General features: G+C 49.4%; 1 protein-coding gene across 6 annotated transcripts in view; it reads left to right on the forward strand.

The window, feature by feature from the left end:
- The window catches only part of EIF4G3 (eukaryotic translation initiation factor 4 gamma 3), a 193,413-nt gene extending 167,144 nt beyond the window's left edge, over window positions 1-26,269 (forward strand). For 5 of the 6 annotated variants that reach the window (XM_063942061.1, XM_063942063.1, XM_063942062.1 and 2 more), the window contains 12 exons: window positions 1,815-1,908; window positions 2,044-2,158; window positions 2,236-2,450; window positions 2,593-2,699; window positions 2,779-2,951; window positions 3,491-3,616; window positions 5,906-5,987; window positions 6,109-6,207; window positions 6,297-6,443; window positions 6,750-6,831; window positions 6,908-7,054; window positions 24,819-26,269. In XM_063942061.1, the coding sequence (XP_063798131.1) occupies window positions 1,815-1,908; window positions 2,044-2,158; window positions 2,236-2,450; window positions 2,593-2,699; window positions 2,779-2,951; window positions 3,491-3,616; window positions 5,906-5,987; window positions 6,109-6,207; window positions 6,297-6,443; window positions 6,750-6,831; window positions 6,908-7,054; window positions 24,819-25,000 (1,569 nt within the window). In that variant the 3' untranslated portion in view covers window positions 25,001-26,269. The remainder of the gene's footprint in view (window positions 1-1,814; window positions 1,909-2,043; window positions 2,159-2,235; window positions 2,451-2,592; window positions 2,700-2,778; window positions 2,952-3,490; window positions 3,617-5,905; window positions 5,988-6,108; window positions 6,208-6,296; window positions 6,444-6,749; window positions 6,832-6,907; window positions 7,055-24,818) is intronic. The other variant, XM_063942065.1, reaches the window with a different exon arrangement.
- Window positions 26,270-26,545: the final 276 nt, after the last annotated feature.

Here is a 26,545-nt window from a genome sequence, read left to right on the forward strand (position 1 = left end):
AGGGCTCAGTACTCAGTGGAATACCGCAAGGCTCAGTACTCAGTGGAATATCATAGGGCTCAGTACTCAGTGGAATACCGCAAGGCTCAGTACTCGGTGGAATACCGCAGGGCTCAGTACTCGGTGGAATACCGCAGGGTTCAGTACTCGGTGGAATACCGCAGGGCTCAGTACTCAGTGGAATACCGCAGGGCTCAGTACTCGGTGGAATACCGCAGGGCTCAGTACTCGGTGGAATACCGCAGGGCTCAGTACTCAGTGGAATACCGCAGGGCTCAGTACTCGGTGGAATACCGCAGGGCTCAGTACTCAGTGGAATACCGCAGGGCTCAGTACTCGGTGGAATACCGCAGGGCTCAGTACTCGGTGGAATACCGCAGGGCTCAGTACTCGGTGGAATACCGCAGGGCTCAGTACTCGGTGGAATACCGCAGGGCTCAGTACTCGGTGGAATACCGCAGGGCTCAGTACTCGGTGGAATACCGCAGGGCTCAGTACTCGGTGGAATACCGCAGGGCTCAGTACTCGGTGGAATACCGCAGGGCTCAGTACTCGGGCCATTGCTGTGTAATATATTCATTAATGACCTAGGATAGGGACTGGAAAGCACAGTGTCAATTTTCGCAGACGATACTAAACTATGTAGAGTAATTAATTCAGACAAGGATGCTGAGTCTCTACAGAATGACTTATCTAGACTGGAGGACTGGGCGGATAAATGGAGAATGAGGTTAAATACAGACAAATGTAAAGTTATGCACATTGGGACTAGGAACAACCAGGCAGCCTATAAACTAAATGGGGAAAGTGTAGGGATAACGGTAGTGGAAAAGGATCTGGGTGTGCTCACCGATAATAGACTTGGTAGCAGTACCCAATGTCAGAATGTATAAGGTGTTATCATGTATAAAACGGGGTATGGAGACGAGGGATGAGAGTGTAATCCTGCCACTGTATAAATCATTGGTGCGACCACACCTGGAATACTGTGTACAGTTCTGGGTACCTCACTAAAAAAAGATATCTTGGAACTGGAAAGGGGTCAGAGGCGAGCCACCAAACTGGTTATGGGTTTAGAGGCACTGGACTATGAGGAAAGACTTAAAAGGTTAGATATGTTTACACTGGAAAAGAGGCGACTGAGAGGGGACATCATTAATATTTATAAATACATTAAGGGACAATACAAGGATCTATCAAACGATTTGTTTACCAAAAAAACACTACATAGGTCATGAGGATACCCCCTGAGGTTAGAGGAGAAAAAATTCCATACCCAACGGAGGAAAGGGTTCTTCACAGTAAGAGCAGTAAGGATTTGGAATTCTCTGCCAGAGGAGGTAGTAATGGTGGACTTCATCAATAAGTTTAAAAATGGATTAGATAAATTCCTAGCTGAAAAAAATATCCAGGGATACAACATTTAATTAATATAAAATAAAAAAATTAAAAAAATGTAACGTACAGTAGGTTGAACTTGATGGCCATTTGTCTTTTTTCAACCTCAGCAACTATGTAACTATGTAAGAAGTGGTGGGTGATATGGTTGGTGATACATACTTATACATAATGAGACACATGGCTTTATAGAAAGTGATACAAACATTACATCATATTAATTTTGTTACTTCTACCATGATGCCACCGCTGGGTTTCTTGTCAGTATATTGATGTCACTGGTTGGCTGTGAGGTTTGTATTGGTCCTGGTCTAGAGATAGGACTATATATTATGAAGGACTCCCAGAGGAGACACGGTACGGTTGTGGTGATACGTTAGGAGTGACTGTCATTATCATCTTCTCCCATCACATAGCCTACCATTGACGAGAAGATTCAGCTGGTGCCCAAGGCTCAGCCTGGCAGCTGGGGGAAGGGAAGCAGCGGGGGTGCAAAGACCAGTGAGACAGGTAAGGGTCCGCTCATAACTACTCAAGGGGGGAGGACATAACAAAATGATGCATGATAATATTTATGTCCCATTCTTGTACAGCCATTTGTCAGCTGTACATCTGACTCTAAATTGTCTCCTCATTCCATGACAGAGTCTTTGCGGCCTGGGGCCCCTGGGTTAAACCGGTTCTCACCTCTACAGCCTTCGGTCGCTTCAACGGTGTCGTCCTCGCCTTCGGAACTGGACAGCCGTAGGATATTAGCAAGGTAACAGCCTTGGGCTATGGAGGCCTGCAGGGTATAAGGTGACTCTCCTGTAACCTGTGTTTGTGGTGATCCCCTAGCCACGGAAACTCTGGGCGGGAGAAGAACGATAAATCTATGCCACCCCCTGCATTGGCTGCTCGTCCCGTGAGCTTCCGCCGCGGCAGCAGTGCCAAGGATCTAATAGACAATCAAGATGAGCAGCGGCGTGAAACGCTCCACACCGTGAAACAGCTGACGGTGGCCACAGAGCAGGAAAAGACGACGAGCTTAGAAGGAGCGGCCAGAGAACCCGGTGAGGCGTTATTCTCACCGGAGCGAGAATTATACGCCCTGACGCCTTATATTGCTGTTTATGTTGTCATTTGTAATGACGGTTATTATGTGTTTGGTCTCTTGTACTGTACATATCTAACCTGATGTTTCTCTGTCTTTAGCCAAGTGCGAGACCCCAGAACCGGATAAGTCCCCTGTGTCAGAGGAGGAGATGGAACGGAAGTCTAAGGCCATTATAGATGAGTTCCTGCACATCAACGACTATAAGGTCAGTGAGATTCCTGCTGCCATTCCGCAACACCCTCTGCTGCGGTCTAATATCCCCCCTGTCTCTTCCACCTCGCCAGGAGGCCATGCAGTGCGTGGTGGAGCTTGGTGCACAGGGCACGCTGTCTGTCTTCGTCAGGGTGGGTGTGGAATCCACGCTGGAGAGGAGTCAGATCACCCGGGATCACATGGGGCAGCTGTTGTTCCAGCTGGTACAGACTGGGAAGCTGCGCAAGCAGGACTTCTTCTCGGGGTGAGAGAGCAGGAGGTCACCGGTTTCCACTGTTCACAGATACAATAATGGTTAAGTTCTGGAATTAGTATATTATTGGTGTCGCGCTCATCTTGTGCCTCCTAATACCTACTCTTGAGATATTAAAGGATCTGTTCAACTAGGCACAAGGGGGCAAGTTGCCATTGTAACGGCATGGAACCACTGCCAAGGGTCCCGCCTGCAGCTTGCTCTCCTTGAAGCCCAATCTTGCCCCGGAGCCATTTATTTTTTGTACGCGTTTTTCATTTGGAAATATGGCCGTATATGACCCACAGTGATAAATTGCTGTTGTATGGAAATGAATGTCTCCTATGCAGAACAGTAACCTTTATAGGGAATACAGAGACCTAAACGCTACTTTAGCTTCCTGTTAATATTTTATTTCTGGGTACTGAACGTTCCAGGATTATACTGCGTTCTCACACATCTGTGTTACGTCTTTGTGGCGTAGTTCTGCCTTTGTGGTGGGATGAGGTGTAGCGTCGTACATTACTGACACCAGTCTACTCTTTGGTTAGAATTTCTGAGACCCTGGAGCTGGCTGAGGACATGGCGATCGATATCCCACACATCTGGCTCTATCTGGCGGAGTTAGTGACCCCAATGTTAAAGGAGGGCGGTATCTCTTTGAACGAGTTAATCACGTGAGTGTGACAGGGCTTCCTGTGGATGTATAAATATAGCCTCCTGCAGTGACAGGTTCTGTACACTATGATATGCACGTGACTGTGTCTCGTGTACTCACTGATGTACACACTGTTATGGATCCTTCACCTATAACCAGCACGCACCACACTGCCCGCCAGTCCTGGGTATAAGCTTTAGAGAGGAACCCCTGGTGCCAGCATATAATAGTATAATTCTCTGTAGGTGCCTGTGCGGAAGTGATGAATGCGGTAAGTATAACCGCTTACTTACAGGAGGCAGAAGAAGGATGTGAACAGTCGATGCTGGATGGTAGCAGTAAGGCAATTGTGGTTAGTGACATAGAGAAACACTTGTTTGCAAAGGAGGAGCGGATAAGAAGAATTAACAAGAATGCAGAGGCGGAGACATGTGCGGATAGGAAGAATTAAATACTGCGGAGACGTGAGGATAGCCGTCGTAGAGGAGACGTGTGAGGATAGCCGTCGTAGAGGAGACGTGTGAGGATAGCCGTCGTAGAGGAGACGTGTGAGGATAGCCGTCGTAGAGGAGACGTGTGAGGATAGCCGTCGTAGAGGAGACGTGTGAGGATAGCCGTCGTAGAGGAGACGTGTGAGGATAGCCGTCGTAGAGGAGACGTGTGAGGATAGCCGTCATTGAGGAGACGTGTGAGGATAGCCGTCGTAGAGGAGACGTGTGAGGATAGCCGTCGTAGAGGAGACGTGTGAGGATAGCCGTCGTAGAGTAGACGTGTGAGGATAGCCGTCGTAGAGGAGACGTGTGAGGATAGCCGTCGTAGAGGAGACGTGTGAGGATAGCCGTCGTAGAGGAGACGTGTGAGGATAGCCGTCGTAGAGGAGACGTGTGAGGATAGCCGTCGTAGAGGAGACGTGTGAGGATAGCCGTCGTAGAGGAGACGTGTGAGGATAGCCGTCGTAGAGGAGACGTGTGAGGATAGCCGTCATTGAGGAGACGTGTGAGGATAGCCGTCATTGAGGAGACGTGTGAGGATAGCCGTCATTGAGGAGACGTGTGAGGATAGCGTCATTGAGGAGATTCGTGTGATGATAGCCTTCATAGAGGGGAGTTGATGATCTTTGTCATTGAGGAGACATGTGAGGATAGCTGTCATTGAGGAGACGTGCGAGGATAGCTGTCATTGAGGAGACTTGTGAGGATAGCCGTCATAGAGGAGACGTGTGAGGATAGCTGTCATAGAGGAGACGTGTGATGATAGCGTCATTGAGGAGAGACGTGTGATGATAGCCTTCATAGAGGGGAGTTGATTATCTTTGTCATTGAGGAGACGTGTGAGGATAGCCGTCATTGAGGAGACGTGTGAGGATAGCCGTCGTAGAGGAGACGTGTGAGGATAGCCGTCGTAGAGGAGACGTGTGAGGATAGCCGTCGTAGAGGAGACGTGTGAGGATAGCCGTCGTAGAGGAGACGTGTGAGGATAGCCGTCGTAGAGGAGACGTGTGAGGATAGCCGTCGTAGAGGAGACGTGTGAGGATAGCCGTCGTAGAGGAGACGTGTGAGGATAGCCGTCGTAGAGGAGACGTGTGAGGATAGCCGTCGTAGAGGAGACGTGTGAGGATAGCCGTCGTAGAGGAGACGTGTGAGGATAGCCGTCATTGAGGAGACGTGTGAGGATAGCCGTCATTGAGGAGACGTGTGAGGATAGCGTCATTGAGGAGATTCGTGTGATGATAGCCTTCATAGAGGGGAGTTGATGATCTTTGTCATTGAGGAGACATGTGAGGATAGCTGTCATTGAGGAGACGTGCGAGGATAGCTGTCATTGAGGAGACTTGTGAGGATAGCCGTCATTGAGGAGACTTGTGAGGATAGCCGTCATAGAGGAGACGTGTGAGGATAGCCGTCATTGAGGAGACGTGTGAGGATAGCCGTCATTGAGGAGACGTGTGAGGATAGCGTCATTGAGGAGATTCGTGTGATGATAGCCTTCATAGAGGGGAGTTGATGATCTTTGTCATTGAGGAGACATGTGAGGATAGCTGTCATTGAGGAGACGTGCGAGGATAGCTGTCATTGAGGAGACTTGTGAGGATAGCCGTCATAGAGGAGACGTGTGAGGATAGCTGTCATAGAGGAGACGTGTGAGGATAGCGTCATTGAGGAGAGACGTGTGATGATAGCCTTCATAGAGGGGAGTTGATGATCTTTGTCATTGAGGAGACGTGTGAGGATAGCCGTCATTGAGGAGACGTGTGAGGATATCCGTATATCATTGATGTTCATTAATGGCTATCTCTTTGTTTTGGCAGGGAGTTCAACAAAGCTCTGCTCCCTGTGGGACGTGGAGGTGTGTTACTGTCTGAAATATTGCACCTTCTATGCAAACAAATGGTAGGTTCCCCTTTCCCTGGGAGACCCAATGACACTAAGAATAGTGTAATGTTTGCGTTATTTGGGGGACAGGAGAGGTTTGTCCCATGTCATCAGGCTAATCCCACCGGTCCCATTGCAGAGCCATAAGAAAGTGGCCGCCTTGTGGAGAGATGCTGGCCTAAGATGGAAAGACTTATTGCCGGAAGGGGAAGATGTACAGAGTTTTGTAAGTGAAAAGGTGAGTGTGAGCCTTGTTGTGGCATTAGTTAGATGACTCCGCTGATCCCAACCCCTGTAATACTGGCGTGCCCTACTCCATTACCACAGAACTTGGACTTCACACTGTCAGAAGGCCCCAGCCCATCAGAGACCCTCTCCAGGAAAGAGATGACTGCAGAGGAGCTGAACAAGCGGCTAGAACAGCTTATTATTGAGGAGAACGCCACTGATGAACATATATTCGATTGGGTAGAGGTGTGTAAATTCACCTGGTGTCTTTTTACTTCTCGTGCATAGAATAAAGCAACGTAGACCATCCATAGTGGTGGTAGCACATTACTTTCTATAACATTAGCACACCACAGAGCTCAAATTAAAGCCCAACTCACCACACACACCCAACCCAGCTTGGCAGCTTAGAGAACCCTACATTTCACACCCCGCAATGCTCTAGTTGATCCACAAAGACCTCTGCACCAACCTCACGCCCTCAGTTGAACATGGTTTGTCCATCAGTGCTTTACCATATGCTGACTCTGACCCCCTGCTCTTGTTTTTCAGGCTAATCTAGATGAAACCCAGATGAGTTCTCCCACATTCCTTAGAGCTTTAATGTCCGCGGTGTGCAAAGCGGCAATAGTAGGTGAGTACCTGATATGGTCCCAGTATACCCGGGCGCCTTGTGAGCGGACGCCATTCACCTCTTCCTCTCTCCCCAGGAGACTGTTCTTCCTGTCGTGTGGACACTACCTTCCTCAAGCAAAAGGTTCCAGTCTTAGTAAAGTACATGGACTCCAATGTAGAGAGGGAACTGCAAGCACTTTATGCCCTGCAAGCATTGATAGTAAAACTTGATCAACCTCCCAGTAAGTATGGACTCGCGGCTTTCTCCTTATCAAGTATAAATGCTCCTAAACCTATCGGGGACAGATGTATGCATTGGGAATTCTGGGAAATATCAGGATTTTGGTACTTACCGATAAATCCCTTTCTCCGATTCCACAGGGGACACTGGAGCGCAGTTACAATGGGGAAATAGTAGGCAGTAACTGGGAGCTGGTACTTTAAAACTCGAACACTGTGGCTAGCTCCTCCCCTACTATCTCCCCCCTCCAAGCCAGTCTACGTAAAACTGTGCCCGAGGAGAGCTGGAATAAACTAACGTTAAAGTAGAGGAGGTTAACGCCGCCATGTAAACCAGGATAACACGAAAAACCAACTTGGAACCTAACAAAAGGTTAACCTGAACCAAACAAGCAGTCACATAGTGATCTGCGAACCGTTAAGCGAAAAAGGAGGAAACAGCGCTGGGCGGGCGTCCAGTGTCCCCTGTGGAATCAGAGAAATGGATTTATCGGTAAGTACCAAAATCCTGATTTCTCCTTCATCCACTAGGGGACACTGGAGCGCAGTTACAATGGGGACGTCCCAGAGCTCCCAAGACGGGTGGGAGAGCGCTGAGAGTCCTGTAAAACCGCTCGGCCAAGCTGTGATGCAGAGGCCGCAAAAGTGTCAAACCTGTAGAATTTGACAAACGTATGTTGGCCCGACCAAGTAGCCGCCCGACATAAAGTAGTCATGGAGACCCCACGGGCAGCCGCCCACGAAGGTCCCACAGAGCGCGTAGAGTGCGCTGAAATGGAAGACGGAGCTTCCCGAGAAGCTGCCACATAAGCTTGTCTGATGGTCAGTCGAATCCATCGAGACAAAGTCTGCTTAGAAGCCGGCCAACCACGGCGAGCAGCATCGTAGAGAACAAATAAGGAATCTGACTTCCGAATAGCTGAAGTCCTATCCACATACATCTTGAGCGCCCTGACCACGTCCAATGACCTTGAATCTGGAGAGTCCACAAGAGAGCCGGAACCACAAGTGGCTGATTGATGTGAAAATCGGACACCACCTTAGGTAGAAAAGACATGCGAGTACGGAGCTCGGCCCTATCAGCATGAAACACCAGGTAAGGACGACGACAAGAGAGAGCCCCAAGTTCCGACACCCGTCTAGCCGAAGCGAGAGCCAGGAGAAGAACCACCTTCCAGGTGAGATATTTCATCTCCACTGACTCCAGAGGCTCAAACAACGAGGATTGCAGAAAAGAGAGGACCAGATTGAGGTCCCATGGTGCTGTCGGAGGGCGAAAGGGAGGCTGTATTCGTAAAACCCCCTGAAAGAAAGTCTGAACTTCCGGCAGCAAGGCTAACTTTTTCTGGAAGAAAACCGAAAGAGCAGAGACCTGCACCTTTAGTGAACCCAGTCTTAAGCCTGCCGAAAAACCCGCCTGCAAAAAACTGTGAAGGCGGGCCAAGCGAAAAACTAAAGGAGAAAATTGTCGACGTTCACACCAGGCTACATAAGCCTTCCAAATGCGGTAGTAGTGAGACGATGTGACTGACTTTCTAGCCCGAAGCATAGTAGGAATAACCGTATTAGGAATCCCCTTCCTTTTCAAGATGGCCTTCTCAACAGCCACGCCGTCAAACGTAGCATGCGTAAGTCTGGATAAAGAAAAGGACCCTGTTGCAGAAGATTGTCCCGTAGTGGCAGTGGCCAAGGCTCGGCGACTGACAACAGGTGTAGGGTGGAGTACCAAGTCCTGCGTGGCCAATCTGGAGCCCCCAGGAGGACCAGAGCGTTTTCTATCTTGATGCGTTGTAGAACCCGAGGCAACAGCGGGAAGGGAGGAAAGAGGTAAACGTACCGGAAATTCCAAGGAGCCGTGAGGGCATCCACGCCCGCCGCCGCCGTCGTCTCCCTCGTTCGAGAGTAATAAAGAGGCAGCTGATGGTTTGGTATTTGGTAAAATAGTAAAATAATAAATAAAGTAAAGTGAGCAGCGGGAGGGAAGCGGGGAGGACACAGAGCCGGGAGCTGCAAGGGGCGGGCGTTGGTAAAATAGTAAAATAATAAATAAATAAAGTAAAGTGAGCAGCGGGAGGGAAGCGGGGAGGACACAGAGAGGCATTTCAGACTGCAAGCCAACAGCTCTATGCTGGGATTAAGCAGGTACATACCGCTGCTGACCGACGGAGCGGCCCCGACACGCGCAGCACACAGCGGTGTCCGGCCAGCTCCGGGGAGCTCAGTGTCTCCTTTAGCCCCGGGGCCCATCCCGAGCCGCACGCAGCTGCAGTGGCAGAGCTGCCAGTCTGTGCGTGTAAGTAAGAAGAAGAGAACAAAAAAATGCTTCAGAGAAGACTCCAGTGTGATCAGCTCCCTCTGGGCACAAAACAAAGACTGGCTTGGAGGGGGGACATAATAGGGGAGGAGCTAGCCACAGTGTTAGAGTTTTAAAGTGCCAGCTCCCAGTTACTGCCTACTATTTCCCTATTGTAACTGCGCTCCAGTGTCCCCTAGTGGATGAAGGAGAAATTTTATTTTTGGTAAGTCCTGTATCTGGCAGCTGTGGGCTACAACTGGCAGTGTCCTGTAATAGAGGAAAAGACCCTTTCAGTGTGAAGAGTAGATTATACAGTTGTTAGATTGTTTTCGTGGATGAGTGCGGTGATCACGGAAGGCTACGCCTGTTCTCTGCGTACTGTCGGGGCTTCCGTTGTAGTCGTGAGCAGGAGAGCAGACCGCGATGTTCACATGAACCCGTTACATTGGTAGGGGAACCTAACATTTGTTTCCATATTACTATTTGCTCTTTGAGTGCCCTAAATATCTTTCTCAACATGCAGTTGCCGTGTTCTGTCCCAGGAAAGGAACGTGGAGGATACGCGCTTACTTATTTTGATATGTTCACAAAACTCACGGTAGTTATGGCTGCCCTTCGAGGACCAGAGAGTGAGTGATGTAAGCACTCACAAGCAGGGCCCTCTTCCCTCATGCTCTTCTTTCCCTCATCTCTCCACTGTCTACAACGGCACCAATCCTTGGGGTTTGTCCGTCCCGCTGCTAATTTGGGTACTAAGGAGCCCGTTTATCATTGATCGCGTATTCAGTGCAATGTTGGTGCGATCTTAGCACCCAGGAATGTATTGCTGCATGCACCTGCAGGGGTCCGTCTCTGCGATGCGCTCAGTGAGCTTTTGGGGCTAATGTGCATGTGCAGCCCAAAGACTACAATGGACTACCGCCATCTTCAGATGGCGGTAGCTGTGTGGGGTCAGTCTCCGGAATGCATCTGTGACCGGACGCCTCACTGCCTACGCCCATCGCTCACAGATTGGGTTTGGGTCATACGGGACTTGGCCAATAGGGGATTCCCTCTTACCATCAGTAACTGCCCTGTTCTGACTCCACCCATTGCGCAGTGGACGGGTATTTTGCTGCTACCACTGGGCTCCTATCACCGGCACCTGTACCGCTTGCTGCTGTGTATGCGTTGACACGCTTCTGTCACGCCTCCTGGTTGGCTGCCCCCACTGGTCACTGATCAGGCACCTGTAGCTGGCAGAAGGCGGAGTTTGGAGACGCTGTGCTCATTCCAGGACAGGCAGAGAACGGGGCTGCGTTTATCGCATTCCTATTGGTCGCAAGATGAAGGCAATTGTTGTCTTGAAGGCAAAGATGTTTATTTGCTCAAATGACCTTAAAGACCTTTCCCCCTTGCAAGTATTGCTCAGAGGATACAGCATACAAAGTTCCAGCAGATCTCAGTCAGGGTAGATGTACACACTGTGAGCCACGCAATCTCAATCCAACACACAATACCACAGAGATAGTCCCACCCTGTCCTCTCTAACCAATCAGGCATCTCACACATTATAAGTAAATACAGATTACATTACCAAATAACTAGATAAAGCAATTTTCTGCTCTAATTCATATATAAACCAAACCAGCAAAATCTGATTAATAGCCCTTTTATACTAAATGAGGCGGGGCGCCCCCGGAAACCTGACATGGGAGCTTCCTGGGTCGTGACCCGCATCAGGCCCCCCTCTGCCGCATATTGCCAGGTTGGTGACGTCAGTGGTGGCGCTTGGAGATCATATGATCTCCAAGCGCTGCCCGTACATACTCTGCGACCCGGCTCCCGTTTACACAATACAGCGAGACAGGTTCAACCCTGGAAGCTACCCAAGTTGGAATACCGGGTCACTCAACCTGGATTATTCCAAATGGGCCCTTTTACACCAGCCAGCAACACGGGTTGTGTGTGCTCATGTGCTATAACCCGTGTTAGAAGCTGGGGGTGTAAAAGGGGTATAACAAATGTAAATATAACTTGAGTTTCTCTGACGTCCTAGTGGATGCTGGGGACTCCGTAAGGACCATGGGGAATAGACGGCTCCGCAGGAGACTGGGCACACTAAAAGAAAGATTTGGTACTACCTGGTGTGCACTGGCTCCTCCCACTATGCCCCTCCTCCAGACCTCAGTTAGATTTCTGTGCCCGGCCGAGCTGGATGCACACTAGGGGCTCTCCTGAGCTCCTAGAAAGAAAGTATAGTTTAGGTTTTTTATTTTCAGTGAGACCTGCTGGCAACAGGCTCACTGCATCGAGGGACTAAGGGGAGAAGAAGCGAACCTACCTGCTTGCAGCTAGCTTGGGCTTCTTAGGCTACTGGACACCATTAGCTCCAGAGGGATCGACCGCAGGACCCGTCCTTGGTGTTCGTTCCCGGAGCCGCGCCGCCGTCCCCCTTACAGAGCCAGAAGCAAGAAGATGGTCCGGAAAATCGGCGGCAGAAGACTTCAGTCTTCACCAAGGTAGCGCACAGCACTGCAGCTGTGCGCCATTGCTCCTCATACACACTTCACACTCCGGTCACTGAGGGTGCAGGGCGCTGGGGGGGGCGCCCTGAGCAGCAATAAAAACACCTTGGCTGGCAAAACAATCACAATATATAGCCCCAGAGGCTATATATGTGGTAATTACCCCTGCCAGAATACAGAAAAAAGCGGGAGAAAAGTCAGCCGAAAAAGGGGCGGAGCCATCTCCCTCAGCACACTGGCGCCATTATTCCCTCACAGTTCCGCTGGAAGGAAGCTCCCTGACTCTCCCCTGCAGTCTACACTACAGAAAAGGGTAAAAAAGAGAGGGGGGGCACAGATTTGAGGCGCAGTAAATATTATAGCAGCTATAGGGGACATAATTCAGTTAGTCCCTGCATTATATAGCGCTCTGGTGTGTGCTGGCATACTCTCTCTCTGTCTCCCCAAAGGGCTTTTGTGGGGTCCTGTCTCCTTTAAGAGCATTCCCTGTGTGTGTGTGCGGTGTGTCGGTACGGCTGTGTCGACATGTTTGATGAGGAGACTTATGTGGAGGCGGAGCAAATGCCTATAAATGTGATGTCACCCCCTGCGGGGAAGACACCTGAGTGGATGGACTTATGGAAGGAAATACGTGCAAGTATCGACTCCTTACATAAAAAATTTGACGACAGGCCAAATGCGGGACAGCCGGCTTCTCAGCCCGTGCCTGCCCAGGCAATTCAATGGCCATCAGGGGCTCTAAAACGCCCACTACCTCAGATGGCAGACACAGATGTCGACACGGATACTGATACCAGTGTCGACGACGATGAGTCAAATTTAATGTCCACTAGGGCCATTCGTGGCATGATTGAGGCAATGAAAGAGGTTTTACACCTTTCTGATATAAACCCAGGTGCCTCAAAAAAGGGTATTATGTTTGGGGAGAAAAAACTACCAATAGTTTCTCTGACGTCCTAGTGGATGCTGGGAACTCCGAAAGGACCATGGGGAATAGCGGCTCCGCAGGAGACTGGGCACAAAAGTAAAAGCTTTAGGACTAGCTGGTGTGCACTGGCTCCTCCCCCTATGACCCTCCTCCAAGCCCCAGTTAGATTTTTGTGCCCGAACGAGAAGGGTGCAATCTAGGTGGCTCTCCTGAGCTGCTTAGAGTAAAAGTTTAAATTAGGTTTTTTATTTTCAGGGAGTCCTGCTGGCAACAGGCTCACTGCATCGAGGGACTAAGGGGAGAAGAAGCGAACTCGCCTGCGTGCAGAGTGGATTGGGCTTCTTAGGCTACTGGACATTAGCTCCAGAGGGACGATCACAGGCCCAGCCATGGATGGGTCCCAGAGCCGCGCCGCCGTCCCCCTTACAGAGCCAGAAGAGCAGAAGAGGTCCGGAAAATCGGCGGCAGAAGTCGTCCTGTCTTCAATAAGGTAGCGCACAGCACCGCAGCTGTGCGCCATTGCTCTCAGCACACTTCACACTCCGGTCACTGAGGGTGCAGGGCGCTGGGGGGGGGCGCCCTGAGACGCAATAAAAATACCTTAGATGGCAAAAAATACATCACATATAGCTCCTGGGCTATATGGATGCATTTAACCCCTGCCAGAATACATAGAAAAACGGGAGATAAGGCCGCCGATAAGGGGGCGGAGCCTATCTCCTCAGCACACTGGCGCCATTTTCCCTCACAGCTCCGTTGGAGGGAAGCTCCCTGGCTCTCCCCTGCAGTCACTACACTACAGAAAGGGTTTAAAAAGAGAGGGGGGGCACTAATTACGCGCAGTATTAAAGATACAGCAGCTATAAGGGGAAAAACACTCATATAAGGTTATCCCTGTATATATATAGCGCTCTGGTGTGTGCTGGCAAACTCTCCCTCTGTCTCCCCAAAAGGCTAGTGGGGTCCTGTCCTCTATCAGAGCATTCCCTGTGTGTGTGCTGTATGTCAGTACGTTTGTGTCGACATGTATGACGAGAAAAATGATGTGGAGACGGAGCAGATTGCCTGTAATAGTGATGTCACCCCCTAGGGGGTCGACACCTGAGTGGATGAACTGTTGGAAGGAATTACGTGACAGTGTCAGCTCTGTATAAAAGACAGTGGTTGACATGAGACAGCCGGCTACTCAGCTTGTGCCTGTCCAGACGTCTCATAGGCCGTCAGGGGCTCTAAAGCGCCCGTTACCTCAGATGGCAGATATAGACGCCGACACGGATACTGACTCCAGTGTGGACGGTGAAGAGACAAATGTGACTTCCAGTAGGGCCACGCGTTACATGATTGAGGCAATGAAAAATGTTTTACACATTTCTGATAATACGAGTACCACCAAAAAGGGGTATTATGTTCGGTGAGGAAAAACTACCTGTAGTTTTCCTGAATCTGAGAAATTAAATGAGGTGTGTGATGATGCGTGGGTTTCCCCCGATAACATTTGATAATTTCTAAAATGTTATTGGCATTATATCCTTTCCCGCCAGAGGTTAGGGTGCGTTGGGAAACACCCCCTAGGGTGGATAAAGCGCTCACACGCTTGTAAGGCTCTACCCTCTCCTGAGATGGCCGCCCTTAAGGATCCTGCTGATAGAAAGCAGGAGGGTATCCTAAAATGTATTTACACACATACTGGTGTTATACTGCGACCAGCAATCGCCTCAGCCTGAATGTGCAGTGCTGGGTTGGCGTGGTCGGATTCCCTGACTGAAAATATTGATACCCTAGATAGGGACAGTATATTTTTGCCTATAGAGCATTTAAAAGATGCATTTCTATATATGTGTGATGCACAGCGGAATATTTGCCGACTGGCATCAAGTCTAAGTGCGTTGTCCATTTCTACCAGTAGAGGGTTATGGACACGACAGTGGTCAGGTGATGCGGATTCCAAACGACATTTGGAAGTATTGCCTTATTAAGGGGAGGAGTTATTTGGGGTCGGTCTTTCAGACCTGGTGGCCACGGCAACAGCTGGGAAATCCACGTTTGTACCCCAGGTCGCCTCTCAACATGAGAAGACGCCGTATTATCAGGCGCAGTCTTTTCGTGGGCAAGCGGGCAAAAGGTTCCTCATTTCTGCCCCGTGACAGAGGGAGAGGAAAAAGGCTGCAGAAATCAGCCAGTTCCCAGGAACAGAAACCCTCTCCCGCCTCTGCCAAGCCCTCAGTATGACGCTGGGGCTTTACAAGCAGAATCAGGCACGGTGGGGGGCCCGTCTCAATGAATTTCAGCGCGCAGTGGGCTCACTCGCAAGTAGACCCCTGGATCCTTCAGGTGATATCTCAGGGGTACAAATTGGAATTCGAGACGTCTCCCCCTCACCGTTTCCTAAAGTCGGCTTTACCGATGTCTCCTTCTGACAGGGAGACAGTTTTGGAAGCCATTCACAAGCTGTATTCCCAGCAGGTGATAATCAAGGTACCCCTCCTGCAACAGGGAACGGGGTATTATTCCACACTGTTGTGGTACCGAAGCCGGACGGCTCGGTGAGACCGATTCTAAATCTAAAATCTTTGAACACTTACATACAGAGGTTCAAATTCAAGATTGAGTCACTCAGAGCAGTGATTGCGAACCTGGAAGAAGGGGACTACATGATGTCTCGGGACATCAAGGATGCTTACCTTCATGTCCAAATTTACCCTTCTCACCAAGGGTACCTCAGGTTTATGGTACAGAACTGTCACTATCAGTTCAGACGCTGCCGTATGGATGGTCCACGGCACCCCGGGTCTTTACCAAGGTAATGGCCGAAATGATGATATTCCTTCGAAGGAAGGGAATTTTAGTTATCCCTTACTTGGACGATTCCCTGATAAGGGTAAGATCCAGGGAACAGTTGGAGGTCGGTGTAGCACTATCTCAGGTAGTGTTGCGGCAGCACGATTGGATTCTCAATATTCCAAAATCGCAGCTGGTTCCGACGACTCGTCTTCTGTTCCTAGGGATGATCCTGGACACAGTCCAGAAAAAGGTGTTTCTCCCGGAGGAGAAAGCCAGGGAGTTATCCGAGCTAGTCAGGAACCTCCTAAAACCGAGCCAAGTCTCAGTGCATCAATGCACAAGGGTTCTGGGTAAAATGGTGGCTTCCTACGAAGCAATCCCATTCGGCAGATTCCACGCAAGAACTTTCCAGTGGGACCTGCTGGACAAATGGTCCGGGTCGCATCTTCAGATGCATCAGCGGATAACCCTGTCACCAAGAACAAGGGTGTCCCTCCTGTGGTGGTTGCAGAGTGCTCATCTTCTAGAGGGCCGCAGATTCGGCATTCAGGACTGGGTCCTGGTGACCACGGATGCCAGCCTGCGAGGCTGGGGAGCAGTCACACAGGGAAGGAATTTCCAGGGCTTATTGTCAAGCCTGGAGACATCACTTCACATTAATATCCTGGAGCTAAGGGCCATTTACAATGCTCTAAGCTTAGCAAGACCTCTGCTTCAAGGTCAGCCGGTGTTGATCCAGTCGGACAACATCACGGCAGTCACCCACGTAAACAGACAGGGTGGCACAAGAAGCAGGAGGGCAATGGCAGAAGCTGCAAGGATTCTTCGCTGGGCGGAAAATCATGTGATAGCACTGTCCGCAATTCCGGGAGTGGACAACTGGGAAGCAGACTTCCTCAGCAGGCACGACCTCCACCCGGGAGAGTGGGGACTTCACCCAGAAGTCTTCCACATGATTATAAACCGTTGGGAAAAACTCGACAGGTATTGCGCCAGGTCAAGGGACCCTCAGGCAATAGCTGTAGACGCTCTGGTAACACCGTGGGTGTACCAGTCAGTGTATGTGTTCCCTCATCTGCCTCTCATACCCAAGGTACTGAGATTGATAAGATGGAGAGGAGTAAGCACTATATTCGTGGCTCCGGATTGGCCAAGAAGGACTTGGTAACCGGAACTTCAAAAGATGCTCACGGAGGATCCGTGGCCTCTACCTCTAAGAAGGGACCTGCTTCAGCAAGGACCCTGTCTGTTCCAAGACTTACCGCGACTGCGTTTGACGGCATGGCGGTTGAACGCCGGATCCTGAAGGAAAAAAGGCATTCCGGATGAGGTCATCCCTATCCTGATCAAAGCCAGGAAGGATGTAACCGCAAAACATTATCACCGCATTTGGCGAAAATATGTTGCGTGGTGCGAGGCCAGTAAGGCCCGACGGAGGAAATTCAACTGGGTCGATTCCTACATTTCCTGCAAACAGGAGTGTCTATGGGCCTGAAATTGGGGTCCATTAAGGTTCAAATTTCGGCCCTGTCAATTTTCTTCCAAAAAGAACTAGCTTCAGTCCCTGAAGTTCAGACGTTGTAAAAGGGGTACTGCATATACAGCCTCCTTTTGTGCCTCCAGTGGCACCTTGGGATCTCACTGTAGTTTTTGGGTTCCAAAAATGTCACATTGGTTTGAACCACTTAAATCTGTGGAGTTAAAATATCTCACAGGGAAAGTGGTCATGCTGTTGGCCCTGGCCTGGGCCAGGCGCGTGTCAGAATTGGCGGCTTTATCCTGTAAAAGCCCTTATCTGATTTTCCATTCGGACAGGGCGGAATTGAGGACTCGTCCTCAGTTTCTCCCTAAGGTGGTTTCAGCGTTTCACCTGAACCAACCTATTGTGGTGCCTGCGGCTACTAGGGACTTGGAGGACTCCAAGTTGCTAGACGTTGTCAGGGCCCTGAAAATATATGTTTCCAGGACGGCTGGAGTCAGAAAATCTGACTCGCTGTTTATCCTGTATGCACCCAACAAGCTGGGTGCTCCTGCTTCTAAGCAGACTATTGCTCGTTGGATTTGTAGTACAATTCAGCTTGCACATTCTGTGGCAGGCCTGCCACAGCCAAAAATCTGTAAATGCCCACTCCACAAGGAAGATGGGCTCATCTTGGGCGGCTGCCCGAGGGGTCTCGGCTTTACAACTTTGCCGAGCAGCTACTTGGTCAGGAGCAAATACGTTTGTAAAATTCTACAAAATTGATACCCTGGCTGAGGAGGACCTGGAGTTCTCTCAATTGGTGCTGCAGAGTCATCCGCACTCTCCCGCCCGTTTGGGAGCTTTGGTATAATCCCCATGGTCCTTTCGGAGTTCCCAGCATCCACTAGGACGTCAGAGAAAATAAGAATTTTCTTACCGATAATTCTATTTCTCATAGTCCGTAGTGGATGCTGGGCGCCCATCCCAAGTGCGGATTGTCTGCAATACTTGTACATAGTTACAAAAATCGGGTTATTATTGTTGTGAGCCATCTTTTCAGAGGCTCCTCTGTTATCATGCTGTTAACTGGGTTCAGATCACAGGTTGTACGGTGTGATTGGTGTGGCTGGTATGAGTCTTACCCGGGATTCAAAATCCTTCCTTATTGTGTACGCTCGTCCGGGCACAGTATCCTAACTGAGGCTTGGAGGAGGGTCATAGGGGGAGGAGCCAGTGCACACCAGCTAGTCCTAAAGCTTTTACTTTTGTGCCCAGTCTCCTGCGGAGCCGCTATTCCCCATGGTCCTTTCGGAGTTCCCAGCATCCACTACGGACTATGAGAAATAGAATTATCGGTAAGTAAATTCTTATTTTTTCCCCCATCTGAAGAATTAAATGAAGTGTGTGAAGAAGCGTGGGCTTTCCCTGATAAGAAATTGGTGATTTCAAAAAAATTACTAATGGCGTTCCCTTTCTCGCCAGAGGATAGGTCACATTGGGAAACTCCCCCTAGAGTGGATAAAGCGCTCACACGTTTGTCTAAAAAGGTGGCACTACCGTCTCCGGATACACGGCCGCCCTAAAGGAACGTGCTGATAGAAAGCAGGAGGCTATCCTAAAGTCTATATATACACACACTGGTGTTATACTGAGACCAGCTATTGCTTCAGCCTGGATGTGCAGTGCTGCTGCTGCTTGGTCAGATTCCCTGTCAGAAAATATTGACACCCTGGACAGGGACACTATATTGCTTACCATAGAGCATATAAAAGACTCAGTCTTGTACATGAGAGATGCACAGAGGGAGATCTGCCGGCTGGCATCTAGAATAAGTGCATTGTCCATTTCTGCTAGGAGAGGCTTATGGACTCGGCAGTGGACAGGGGATGCAGATTCTAAAAGGCACATGGAAGTTTTGCCTTATAAGGGTGAGGAGTTATTCGGGGACGGTCTCTCAGACCTTGTTTCCACAGCAACAGCTGGGAAGTCAGCATTTTTGCCCCATGTCCCCTCACAGCCTAAGAAAGCGCCGTACTATCAGGTGCAGTCCTTTCGAACCCAGAAAAACAGGCGGGGAAAAGGCGGGTCCTTTCTGTCTAGAGGCAGAGGAAGGGGAAAAAAGCTGCACCACGCAGCAGGTTCCCAGGAACAAAAATCCTCCCCCGCTTCTTCCAAATCCGCCGCATGACGGTGGGGCTCCACAGGCGGAGCCAGGTACGGTGGGGGGCCGCCTCAAAAATTTCAGCGATCAGTGGGTTCGCTCACGGGTGGATCCCTGGATCCTTCAAGTAGTATCTCAGGGGTACAAGCTGGAATTCGAGGCGCCTCCCCCCCGCCGTTTCCTCAAATCGGCCTTACCGACAACTCCCTCGAGCAGGGAGGCTGTACTAGAGGCAATTCACAAGCTGTATTCCCAGCAGGTGATAGTCAAAGTACCCCTACTTCAACAAGGACGGGGTTACTATTCCACACTGTTTGTGGTACCGAAACCGGACGGTTCGGTGAGACCCATTTTAAATTTGAAATCCTTGAACACATACATAAAAAAATCAAAGTTCAAGATGGAATCGCTCAGGGCGGTTATTGCAAGCCTGGAGGAGGGGGATTACATGGTATCCCTGGACATCAAGGATGCTTACCTACATGTCCCCATTTACCATCCTCACCAGGAGTACCTCAGATTTGTGGTACAGGATTGTCATTACCAATTCCAGACACTACCGTTTGGACTGTCCACGGCACCGAGGGTGTTTACCAAGGTAATGGCAGAAATGATGATACTCCTTCGAAAAAAGGGAGTTTTAATTATCCCGTACTTGGACGATCTCCTAATAAAGGCGAGGTCCAGGGAGCAGTTACTGGTCGAAGTAGCACTATCTCGGGAAGTGCTACAACAGCATGGCTGGATTCTAAACATCCCAAAGTCACAACTGGTTCCTTCCACACGCTTACTGTTCCTGGGGATGATTCTGGACACAGAACAGAAAAAAGTGTTTCTCCCGCAGGAGAAAGCCGAGGAGCTGTCATCTCTAGTCAGAGGCCTCCTAAAACCAAAACGGGTATCGGTGCATCACTGCACACGAGTCCTGGGAAAAATGGTGGCTTCATACGAAGCAATTCCATTCGGCAGGTTCCATGCAAGGACCTTCCAGTGGGACCTCTTGGACAAGTGGTCGGGATCGCATCTTCAGATGCACCAACTGATAACCCTGTCTCCAAGGACCAGGGTGTCTCTGCTGTGGTGGCTGCAGAGTGCTCATCTTCTAGAGGGCCGCAGATTCGGCATACAGGACTGGGTCCTGGTGACCACGGATGCCAGCCTTCGAGGCTGGGGAGCAGTCACACAGGGAAGAAACTTCCAAGGACTATGGTCAAGTCAGGAGACTTCCCTGCACATAAATATTCTGGAACTAAGGGCCATTTACAATGCCCTAAGTCAGGCAAAACCCCTGCTTCAAAACCAGCCGGTACTGATCCAGTCAGACAACATCACGGCAGTCGCCCATGTAAACCGACAGGGCGGCACAAGAAGCAGGATGGCGATGGCAGAAGCCACAAGGATTCTCCGATGGGCGGAAAATCACATAATAGCACTGTCGGCAGTGTTCATTCCGGGAGTGGACAACTGGGAAGCAGACTTCCTCAGCAGACACGACCTCCACCCGGGAGAGTGGGGACTTTATCCAGAAGTCTTCCTACTGTTGGTAAACCGTTGGGAAAGGCCACAGGTGGACATGATGGCGTCCCGCCTCAACAAAAAGCTAAAGAGATATTGCACCAGGTCGAGGGACCCTCAGGCGATAGCTGTGGACGCGCTAGTGACACCGTGGGTGTACCAGTCGGTCTATGTGTTCCCTCCTCTGCCCCTCATACCAAAGGTACTGAGAATAATAAGAAGGCGAGGAGTAAGAACGATACTCGTGGTTCCGGATTGGCCAAGAAGAGCTTGGTACCCGGAACTTCAAGAAATGTTATCAGAGGACCCATGGCCTCTACCGCTCAGACAGGATCTGCTACAGCAGGGGCCCTGTCTGTTCCAAGACTTACCGCGGCTGCGTTTGACGGCATGGCGGTTGAATTCCGGATCCTAAAGGAAAAGGGCATTCCGGAGGAAGTCATTCCTACGCTGATAAAAGCCAGGAAAGAAGTAACCGCAAACCATTATCACCGCATTTGGCGAAAATATGTTGCGTGGTGTGAGGCCAGGAAGGCCCCCACAGAGGAATTTCAGCTGGGTCGTTTTCTGCACTTCCTACAGTCAGGAGTGACTATGGGCCTAAAATTGGGTTCCATTAAGGTCCAGATTTCGGCTCTGTCGATTTTCTTCCAGAAAGAACTGGCTTCACTGCCTGAAGTTCAGACTTTTGTAAAGGGAGTGCTTCATATTCAGCCCCCTTTTGTGCCTCCTGTGGCACCTTGGGATCTCAATGTGGTGTTGAGTTTCCTAAAATCACATTGGTTTGAACCACTTAAAACCGTGGATCTCAAATATCTCACTTGGAAAGTGGTCATGTTATTGGCCTTGGCTTCGGCCAGGCGTGTGTCAGAATTGGCGGCTTTGTCGTGTAAAAGCCCTTATCTGATTTTCCATATGGATAGGGCAGAATTGAGGACTCGTCCACAGTTTCTCCCTAAGGTGGTATCAGCTTTTCACTTGAACCAACCTATTGTAGTGTCTGCGGCTACTAAGGACTTGGAGGATTCCAAGTTACTGGACGTAGTCAGGGCCTTGAAAATTTATGTTTCCAGGACGGCTAGTGTCAGGAAAACTGACTCGCTATTTATCCTGTATGCACCCAACAAACTGGGTGCTCCTGCTTCTAAGCAGACTATTGCTCGCTGGATTTGTAGCACAATTCAGCTGGCGCATTCTGCGGCTGGTTTGCCGCATCCTAAATCAGTGAAAGCCCATTCCACGAGGAAGGTGGGCTCATCTTGGGCGGCTGCCCGAGGGGTCTCGGCTTTACAACTTTGCCGAGCTGCTACTTGGTCAGGGGCAAACACGTTTGCTAAATTCTACAAATTTGATACCCTGGCTGAGGAGGACCTTGAGTTCTCTCATTCGGTGCTGCAGAGTCATCCGCACTCTCCCGCCCGTTTGGGAGCTCTGGTATAATCCCCATGGTCCTTACGGAGTCCCCAGCATCCACTAGGACGTCAGAGAAAATAAGAATTTACTCACCGGTAATTCTATTTCTCGTAGTCCGTAGTGGATGCTGGACGCCCATCCCAAGTGCGGATTGTCTGCAATACTTGTATATAGTTATTGCCTAACTAAAGGGTTATTGTTGAGCCATCTGTTGAGAGGCTCAGTTGTTATTCATACTGTTAACTGGGTAAAATATCACGAGTTATACGGTGTGATTGGTGTGGCTGGTATGAGTCTTACCCGGGATTCAAAATCCTTCCTTATTGTGTCAGCTCTTCCGGGCACAGTATCCTAACTGAGGTCTGGAGGAGGGTCATAGGGGGAGGAGCCAGTGCACACCAGGTAGTACCAAATCTTTCTTTTAGTGTGCCCAGTCTCCTGCGGAGCCGTCTATTCCCCATGGTCCTTACGGAGTCCCCAGCATCCACTACGGACTACGAGAAATAGAATTACCGGTGAGTAAATTCTTATTTTCAGTTGCCTCTCCCCCGTTCACATATCTATACTAAAACCAGTTCAGCTTAAATGAGAATCTTAAAGTGTTGAGAACAACATTCTGAAACCCACCAATCCTGTCTTTTCACCTGAGATACAAGAATACCCCCCTCCCCTGGTCTGCACCTCAAAGACATTGCTCATCCAGAGACCCCTTTCAGGTGCCAGGATCATTAACATATCAATCTATGTGAGAATGTCCCAAGGCAATTTGTTCCGAAATTTCAAAGAATTTTAGAATCAGAGCGACTTCGCCCATGCATGGTAAATGTGTGCTTCTACAACTGTGCAGAGCTTAAATATAACATGGTAAAACACATTATTAAACATTTACAGTACCTGGCGCATAGCGCAGATTCGTCCATTTAGATAATGGCGAACGCGCCACGAGTTTATCATGTGAGACAAGTCTCCGGCCACAGCATCACATTCTGAAAATTGATAAATCTGGTAGACTCGTATTCCCTGTAGAAACCTATGGGGGATGCGGCTACCGGCGGGAAAGGAGGAATCGCATCATGTATCAGAGAGGTCTCCTGTGGTCCCTCCTCCATACATTCGGGGGATACCTTACATTTGTGGCTGATTTCGGGGAAATAATGTTTGATAAATGGGCCCCTATGCTGCTATAGCAGTGGTTATACCATGTCCTGCAATGTTACGTACTGCAGTGTATCATTGTTTTCTTTTTATGTACTTTCTTATACTTTTTGAGGCGCTGCAGACCCATTCTGGTGCGATGTAAATAAAGGATAATTATTACCTGCAGGGTCTGCTGATCAGGACAGGCCCGCCACCTTGCTTCAGGTTGAAGTGTTAAGAACTGCACGGACCTGAGAATGTTTGGCTGGAGAGGCAATGACAACAAATCTGATGCAACAACTTCCCAGTTGTTCCATGGGTGGCTGACCCTAGACAGTGATAGTATACAGTGACAACAGTAGACCTCTCTTCAGTTTGCTTGAATCTCCTTAAGGAAGATGGGTTCCATTTTTGAGGTTGTGCAATTTGCACGGGACCATGGAGTGAATTCCAACTCGTGTCATAATGGAGGACGTTACGCTACCATCTGACCAACCAGCTCATCAGATGGTCTCCAACCATGCATCACTTGCTCTTCTGGTGGCTAAGGCACAACAACCTCAACGCAGATAGCCTTTCCACCATTTGAGAGAGAGGACGATGCTGGCGGTGGACGTCCGCTTTCGGGGCAGTGTTTTTCTCAGGGTCTTTGGTCTCAGGAGCCGTCATGCCTGACAGATGTGATTGAACTGACAGCAGTGTCCAGCACTCTAGGCGGAGGACGGCGTCTCTTGCATAGACACATTATGAAGATCCACTCAGACAGTGCCATGGAGGTGGGCATACCACGGCTATCAGGGAGGCATTATAGAAATCTTAGGGTGATGGGCAGTGCAGTGTGTTCCAGGGCTACATGAAACCATATTTCCTCACAGGCCATGTGCATCAGGTTATCGCGATTCCATCCTTAGATCCGGGGTAGGTCTCTGGAATGAAACTCAACTCTGTGGATGCTGCCAGGCCTTGGAACACGCGATGTGTGCAGGACAGAAGATCTTTGGTCCCCCATAAGAGTTGTGTCCAGCATCTAGGCAGATCTGTGCTAGGTGTAATTCACCAGAGGTTTACGTTGGAACAAGGCCTTCTGGGCGGCATGGCATGGAGCCTCTGCTGATCAGCTCTGACTGGCGCCACCTAGTTTTCCAAGTCATACAGGGCAATGTGTTTCCATCCAGGATGGCTAGTTATACAGGACAGTTGCTTCTACCTGCTCTACTTAGAGCACCCACCTCTGGCGGCAGCTTTGAAGTTCCCCCAAGGTGTCCAGTACTCCCAATTAGCGGAGACTGAAACTGGGCCTTTTATACGAACACTCATTTCTGTCCTCTGGACACTTTGTGCCCCCCACCCTTTTATGCTTAAGTTTCTAGTTCTTCTTTAATGTTTTGATGTTATGGTTCTGGGAAGGTGTCTGCCTGCAGCACAGTATAAAGTGCCGGAACGCCTAGCTAGGCCTCTACTCCGAGGTCCTCCAATAGGAGAGTTAGCACATATGAGCATGCAGAATTATAGTTGTGTTAGTAGAGAGCCCAGCTGAAGCTAAGGATTCTTTCTTTCTTTTCACAGACTTGCTCCGGATGTTCTTTGACTGCCTCTACGATGAAGAAGTGATTTCCGAGGACGCCTTCTACAGGTGGGAAAGCAGTAAAGACCCGGCGGAGCAGAATGGGAAGGGTGTAGCACTTAAATCAGTCACTGCCTTTTTCACTTGGCTGCGGGAGGCAGAGGAAGAGTCAGAGGACAACTAGAGACTTTAATCAAATGACTTTCTTGAGACCCTCAAGGTGGAGACTGATGAGACGCATTGAGGGTCACTTTCAGCAACTTTATATAAACATTTTTTTTTTCCTTGCGTTCCTCTCTTCGCCAATCAGGGTACAGAACAGTGGATAACCACAAACGTGAAGGGAATGAACAAAAATCCACACCTGGGTGATGACCGTTCCCCAGTCCAAAAATTAATTGGAATTGTTTGAGGTGATCATGGAGAGAATGACGGGAGCTTATCGGGAGAGAATGAGGGGAGGTCGCCCCACATAACTATTTATAGAAGTAAATATTTTTTTGTTTTAATTGCCCTCCCATGCCCGCTTAATTTTTCTTTTTATTCTTTTTTTTATTTTTTAAACAAAAACACACACACAAAAAAACAAAAAAAAAACTTGTCCTTAAATTTAAATCCACAGACCATTTCAGAAGATGGGAAAATAATTTATTGTCCATGGACTACGTAAGCCAGTGTTTGCTCTGTTCAGTGAAACAGGCCTTGCTCAATAAGACGGAACGTGGATTCTTCCTTGCGTTGCAGCCAGTCTTTTATATTTAAAAGGCTATAAAGATACGTTTTATGGCAAGTGAGGGCTCCGGCTCTCCAAGGTTGCAGCAGAAGCTGGTTCAATTGGAAAGGTTTGAAATGAGGTAAAAATTGAGTGTCGGTGTACAATGAATAATGTCGCTCTCTCCGGGAATACCCTTGTGCGCGTACAGTGCACTACTCTGACGATGCCGAGCGAAGGCGCTATAGAGTTGGGCGACCAATCCTCACCGGTGCTGGAGTTTCGGTAGCGATCCTCGGCGTGATGCCAATCTCTCCAGGCTGCGCGCAGGTCTTGCTGTCTGCTCTCAGCTCTGTGGAAGTGCTGGAGCCCTACGATGTAGGACCCTAGGCAAACGACTACAGATGCCGGTTTGCTGTTCTAACGCACCAAACCGGCGTCTCTGAAGCATGGTATAAAACAAAAAATAATAAAGAAGATTAATTTCAGTATTTTAACAATTGAATCGCCAGAAATACAGAGACAAGTACGAGAGAACGCATCCTGGAGTTGGGGATGCCGTGGTGAAGAGCTGGAAGCGAGCGCAGGAAGTGGGGCACACATCTCCGGACCTGTACGAGCTGCAGCTTTCCACAATAACGGTACATGCCACTATGCCATGCTATCTCTTATGTTGTATTTCTATTCATTTTAGCCTGGTTTCCTATGGAAAGAAAGGCTAATAAAAATATCTGTACCCTGCCTGCTGTCTGCATTGTGTGTAAATGAGGAGGGGGTGAGGATACACGTGTGAGACCCTCGGTGTACACGGAGGGAAGGGATCCTGTCCCCAGCGCCAGGCGCTGTATTATAGGGCGGTGCACTGTAGCTCTGTGGGCACCGCTGTCTGGCTGCTAAACCCTACCTGTTTTATGTATTATTACATTGGCGAAGGCACAAAAACAACTGAGGTACCATGGGAGTATGGAGGGGGTGGAGGGTTACTAATTTGAATATTTAAATGAGCATATCCCCTGC

This window comes from Pseudophryne corroboree, chromosome 10, assembly GCF_028390025.1.
Source record: "Pseudophryne corroboree isolate aPseCor3 chromosome 10, aPseCor3.hap2, whole genome shotgun sequence".
Classification (NCBI taxonomy): domain Eukaryota; kingdom Metazoa; phylum Chordata; class Amphibia; order Anura; family Myobatrachidae; genus Pseudophryne; species Pseudophryne corroboree.